Source organism: Calliphora vicina, chromosome 2 (assembly GCF_958450345.1).
Source record: "Calliphora vicina chromosome 2, idCalVici1.1, whole genome shotgun sequence".
NCBI classification, from domain to species: domain Eukaryota; kingdom Metazoa; phylum Arthropoda; class Insecta; order Diptera; family Calliphoridae; genus Calliphora; species Calliphora vicina.
The window spans coordinates 59558678-59565207 of NC_088781.1; the positions used below are offsets into that span (position 1 = coordinate 59558678).

The 6530-nt window shown below is 36.8% G+C and overlaps 1 protein-coding gene across 1 annotated transcript; it reads right to left on the minus strand.

Moving 5' to 3' along the window:
- Positions 1–2445: 2445 nt before the first annotated feature.
- prd (paired) lies at positions 2446–5003 on the minus strand. The gene is made up of 2 exons (XM_065500861.1): positions 4778–5003; positions 2446–4239 (listed from the first exon to the last, which is right to left on the minus strand). The coding sequence occupies exons 1-2, from the start codon at positions 4842–4844 to the stop codon at positions 2537–2539; spliced, it is 1770 nt and encodes a 589-aa protein (XP_065356933.1). The 5' UTR covers positions 4845–5003; the 3' UTR covers positions 2446–2536.
- Positions 5004–6530: the final 1527 nt, after the last annotated feature.

Below are 6530 nucleotides of genomic sequence, written 5' to 3' on the forward strand. Positions count from 1 at the left end.
ATAAAGATATTCGTAAATCTTCTAATAATGGTGTTACTCGCAAACAGATTGACCAGTAGTAGATAAAGACCACAAGCTGTAGGTAAGTGTCTTTCTGCGGCAGCAGAATGTCAAGCCTAGGGATCCCGATGTGGATCCTCGATATTTTGTTGATACAGTCGAATCTCTTTATGAAAGTAATACGCCACTGCGAACATATGTTGCTTGTTAGTCAAACATTTTTTGGTAATCAGAAAGACTTACCAAATATAAATGCTTAAAAATATAGTTTTTCCCCTCAAAATACTAAAAGCCTAAAGTTTACAAAGTAAGAACTACGGAACATTCGCTAAGTCCCGGTCCACACTGTGAAACATTTGCTGCAAAACATTTTTAAATTCTCTTTTGAAACTGCATTCGTGTCCACACAGTGAAGTTTTTGCTTTTCAGTTTTTGACATTTCTGTACAGAACGAATGCGAACGAATAAATGTGAATGACATACTCAACAAAAACTTCATGTACATGAAACTTAGTACCCTTTTCCATTCCTCTTTCCCCTTTCGTCAACAAACTGAAATGTTTTGCAGCAAATGTTTCACAGTATGGATGGGGACTAAGATTGTTAAAAATATAGGAGTAAACTCGGTCATTAATGAATATGACCCCTACAGCAATGCATAAGGATAAACATGACAAAATTTTAGCATGGGAGAAATATACCACCAAATTGGAAGACTGTGGTGAGATCTAAGCCACTGTCAAATCTTATTTATTATTACATTTTACGTTATTATGCAACAATCAAATGTGTACAAATCCCATCTGTACATGGTTAGGTTATAAAGGCAGCCAAAATTACCAGCTTACTTGGGTCCATGAATTGGTCCCTTTTGTGATACCCTAATGATCATGCTCAGGTCCTCAAGAGGTCCCTCACATGTCGGAATGGGGTTCAATGCCGAACCAACCTAACGCACGAATAAACAAATCTATCCGCTAGGCAGTACATAGAACAGGAAAAAGACAGAGGAGATGTTTATCTATTTCCTCATCATCATGAAAACTTCTACACCAACTGCGCACTAATTAAACAGTGCCTAGTAAGCACAGATATCAAAATTTGCCAAACTAGACCATCTGAGCTGAGTAGACTCAAACAATTTAAATTGTATGCGTGATCGATCTCGGCGACTTGAAGGCGTGAGCCTTTTCTGGCCAGTTCATCCGCAATAGCATTGCCAAGTATACCAGAGTAACCCGGCACCCAGAATAAGTGCAGGTTAGAATATCTCGCCTTTCGTTTAGAGATACCCGGCATTCATGTACCAACCTGGATGTCGAATAGACACCAAAGAGGGATTTGATAGCCGGCTTACTGTCAGTACAAATTCGGATATTCACACCAAATAACCTATAGTACTTCATCCAGTGTAACGCCCTTCTGATGTAGCCTGAAACACACCCGCTTCCGAAAACTGGGAATATAGCAGCCACCATCTGTATAGATGACAAACGTGTCCTTAGAAGAAGGTAACTCGCCCGCCATCGATATAGCGAAGCATCTTGCAATAAAGGGTACGGCCTTTGAAATACCTTTGCGAGAAATATGAAAAAATAATAAAAAAATACATTTTCATTATTTGATCTAGCTCACCAAATACTGTGCCCAGGAGAGCAAATTTGATACACTTGAAGACTCAGTTCTTGTATTTTGAAAACCTGGGCTTAAACGAAATGTGTAACATAATTTGATCTTAGAGGATTCATTAAAGCTTTTGTCATATTGTTATTCAGAAAGCCATACATATGTATGTGATGTCTCCCTTCGAGGTGTTTTGAAAACAACCTTCCATCGAGACTTATAGTGAATTTCCCAAATTCATGATCGTGCAGACTGCAATGATCAATTTTGTCAAGAAATACTTCATTTATAATGATTTAAATCTGCAACGATTCAATTAAATCACCCAGTAGTAAAATCAATGTATGGAGAGAGCCAAATAAACGAGAGCTGTGTTGACCCTGTTAAAAGTTTTTACTCGTATATGTTCCTATTCACGAGCTCCTACAATAAAATCTTATACCGATCAGCACTTTTCTGAAATGAAATATTCATGGATCACTTAAATATTGTTGTTGAACATTTTTCAATATTAATTTTTGTTAATATTAATTTATTATAAACGATTCAGACTTAGAAAAAAAAAAACAAATTTAAAGTTATTTTCAATTAATTATTTATTTTAATAAAATTATTTATTTAACTTAATAGCTATAAATGAGAAATTCTTGCAAACTAAAATAAAAAAATAAAACTTTAAACTAAACTAATTTACAATTAATATACATACAAAAATATAAGCCTCAATTGTTCTTAAAACCTTAAACTTATTAATAAAATATTTACAATAAAAATACTAAATAAATTTTAACAAATTATTTGAACGTATAAAATGGAAGAAAATCATCAAACTATGTAAATCTTTGGCAAAACATTTCGAAAGTAGAATGTAAAGTGTAAGCCCAGCTTGCACTTCAAACTGAGCGCAGACATTTTAGTACCAAGGAGGATAGAAATGTTGGGAAACCCCAGCATAGTTGACTTTGGAGGGCGAACTAAAGGCAGCAAAGTTCTGTTGCATGAAATGTGAGGAAGCAGCACCGGCGGCACTTGATGCGGAGGCAGCATGTGGATTGAAGGGCAACTGTTGGGCGGCCGAAGCCGTAGAATACTGATGTCCGTATTGGGAATGGGGGTGATGATGATGTGGATGAGGATAGCTGGGATATTGCGAAGCAGCAGCGGCATGGGCATGAGCATACATATGATGAGCAGAAGCTGGTTGAGAGGCGGCTGGTATAGCTGATGTAGATGCTTCTAAGCCGGAGGAATTGAGTGAATCTTCTGGTGATAAGGGTGCTGATGGTCTGCTGGCGGCATGACCTGTATTCCAGCTGTTATAGAGTTGGTGGTTATTTGTAGAAGTTTCCGATTTGAGGGCAGCTTGCAAGTCTTCATGGCTGTTGCCATTAACCGAATGGGGACCATTTCCTATAACGGCTGACAAACTGTTGGGGGTAGGTGGCAATTGTATGCCCGATGAACCATAAGCCGAGTTAATTGATTCACTAGGACTTTCATTGCGTACAATGGGGGCATTTGATTCAGTTTCATTGTGGTAGTTAGCCTGAGGTAGCACAGACGATTGGGCGGTGGAAGAGTAGCCAACATTAATATTGAGACTTGAAGCTGAGGGAACATTGTATTGATTGTTGCTGTTGTTAGCCATACCATGGTAAAGTTGATGGTGTGGTGGTGTAATGGAGTTGCCACTGGAATTTGTGGCCGCTGGAGACATATTGGCTGTCGAAGATGAGGCAACGGCTGCTGAAGCTGAGTGGCCAGTATAGAAGTCATACATTTGTTGTTGATAGGCAGCAGCAGCTACAGAAGCTTCTGAAGGCATCATGGCAGCATAGGGTACATGATGACTGGGCACGGAAGCATAAGAGGAACCCATACCAGCCATGACAGGAACCTGATTTGTTACTGAACCAGCTCCACCAGAAGTGTTTTGCTTGCGCAAACGAGCACGACGATTGCTGAACCATACTTGAATGCGAGCTTCGGACAGGTTTGTGCGTTGAGCTAATTCTTCTCGGGTATAGATATCGGGATATTGAGTGCGTTCAAAGGCCTTTTCAAGTTCTTCCAACTGCATGGCCGAGAAGGTAGTGCGACTGCGGCGCTGTTTACGTTTCAAAGCAATACCAGGTTCACTTTCACAGTCAGACAGATCTTCATGAGAATTGGTAGCTTCTGAACCGGAACCCTTGTGTTGATCCTCAGCATCAGAGGGCGCATCACGTCCACGCACCAAACGAGAAATTGCTGAGATTGGAGGAGCTGTAGTACGATCGCAAATGCCATCACGAATAAGTTTGTCGCGAATTTCCGAAGAGAAAATACCAGGATTAGCACGTTTGTATTCCTCGATGCGATTTTCAATTTCGGGTGTGGTAATGCGGGGCTTGGAACCACCAATGACTCCCGGGCGTATGGATCCAGTTTCTTGATAACGATTTAAAATCTTAGACACACAACCATGAGATACTCTCAATTGGCGTGATATGACACAGGGCCGAATGCCCTCGGCAGCCATTTCCACAATCTTCAAGCGAATACTGTTGGGTAAAGGGCGACCATTAATGAATACTCCACCCAATTGATTGACACGTCCTTGACCAGCATTCATATCTGTAAGAGAAGAAATAAGCATAAATTAGTACATGTATTTATGAGTAAGATTTTTAGGAATTTTTCCCAAGATTTTTCATATGCGCGTGTCGTTTCCCTAGAAATTTCGCAATCATGCTGTGTATGTCTGCTCAGGTAGACAACTTTAACACGTTCGCGTGCTTCCCGCCGGGGTGTGAGTTTTATGACATATTGTCTTCTTCCTGCGCTATTTGCGAGTGCCACTTGATTTATGACTTGAAATTTACTCTGAGACATCATGGATGAGTGATGAATTGATCTTTGAGTGTAAAATGTTTGTTGTGAAGGAAATTTTCTATTGACTTCCTAGGAAGTGTATGCAGCGGATAATTATGTGCAGTTGAACAAGGTCAAGGCACAAAAGAAGACTTTCTAACTGTGACTTAATGTGGGCTATTACATTTTTAAACTATTCAAAAATCAAGGATTTTTAAGAGAAACTCATCCAAGAGAGAGAGAGGAAGATTGATTAGAGCGGAGTTTTGGAGAGAGTGGGGATATAAAACAATAAACTTACCTTGCATAGAAGGGTATCCATTAAAGAAAGGTCGGTGCATGGCGGCGGCAAAAGCAGTTACAGTCATATTTGTTTATTCGTTAACTTTTTTGTAATGTTTTGTTAATTTGCACTTTTATTTTCCTTTTAATTGTTTAATTTGTTGTTTTTTTTTCTTTTTGTTCTTAAATGTTTTTAATAAATCCACTTTGTCATAAATTGTTGTTAAATTTGCAAAAGAAATATATTTATTTTTTGTTAATTATTTGTTTATAAATTTTATTATTAGAAGATATAGAAATAAGTTCTTCTTAATTTTTATGTTTGTTAATTTGATGTTGCTTGTTTCGTGTTGTAAACCTAACTGATGTATTCGTCGATCTCAGTAGAGGATCGTTGCTTTTCTGTGAAGTAAATGTGTCAGATGAAACAACAACACAACACACACTCAGCCACACTCGCATTCTCTACTCAGTCAAAACTAGCAACAATGGTGCGAGGCGATGATGTTGGCCATTCTTCTTTGACAGGTACTTGCTGTTTCTACCACTCAAAGTTGTTGTTGTTTAGTTCTGTTCATTAACCAATCATGGGCCGTAAACCAACTCTATCTCTTTCTTAGGCACATGCTTGGCATAGCTATTATGTTATTTTCAGTTTACTATTACGGTACATAGAGGGCGTGATGATGGAATGGTGTATGAACCAAAAAAAAAATAGGAAATGAAAAACTATTTTGTAATATTTGTGTTTATTTTGTGTACTAGCGGTTGGCTGTTTATTTGGTATTTCGTGTAACCGTGTTTTATTAATAAATATACCAATTAGTAGTTTCGTATGTCCTTGGTGGCTTTAGCCATATCATGTCGGTTTAGTGGCTGCTTTTGCAGAGACCCGAGCTAATAAATCATATTCATAATGTATTCATTTAATATCTTGTAATTTATGCTGTCCAAGTGACATGTAACAATATTAATTGATGTTTTTTGGTTTTAGTTTGTAACGGAAATTACAACACAATTTTCGTTGTTTTGAATAAGTTTTGAAAACTAATGTCATTTTTGGAATAATTTTTACTAGAAAGCAATGAACTTTAATCTCTTTTTTTTGGGTTAAAGCAAAAGAAACTTCCAAGATTAAGTAAGATAATAATGAAAATACTTTTGGTCATAATTATAGGTATGTAATATAATAAAATCATTTAAAATTTTTAAGTTAGTGGACTTTTTCAGACTGATTTACAATTTGTAGTTTGAACTCTGTCCTCACTAAAGTTGAAAACTCATGGAGAACGTATTTTGTAGTAATAATAATTGAATTTGCAGTTTAAATGTCAGGAAATAGGATCATCATTTTTAAATGAATTGGTAATATTCCAAATATGTGTTACAATGGTTACTTCAGCCTTAAAAATTAATGTAATAAATATTAATACAAACGAATCCATTCAATCACATTTTTATTAATTAAGCTTATTATATTATTAACATTTTGTCTTGTACCCTTATTTCTGATCTGTGTCTTATATAATATCTGGAAAGTATGTCTTCAAAAAATCGTATTATTAAAATTTAAAGAATATGGTGATTGCATCATCAGAATCTAAAATACTGACACTGATGCATCTAATTATACAACCCAAAAAATGAGTTCTAAAATATAAAAACGCAAACCCGTTGAATAATTGGCGGTTTCGGTTAAAACCGATCCGAAACTCTGTTGTTACTATAACAATTAAAACAATGTTCTAATTTGAGGGATAGGCATCGAGATT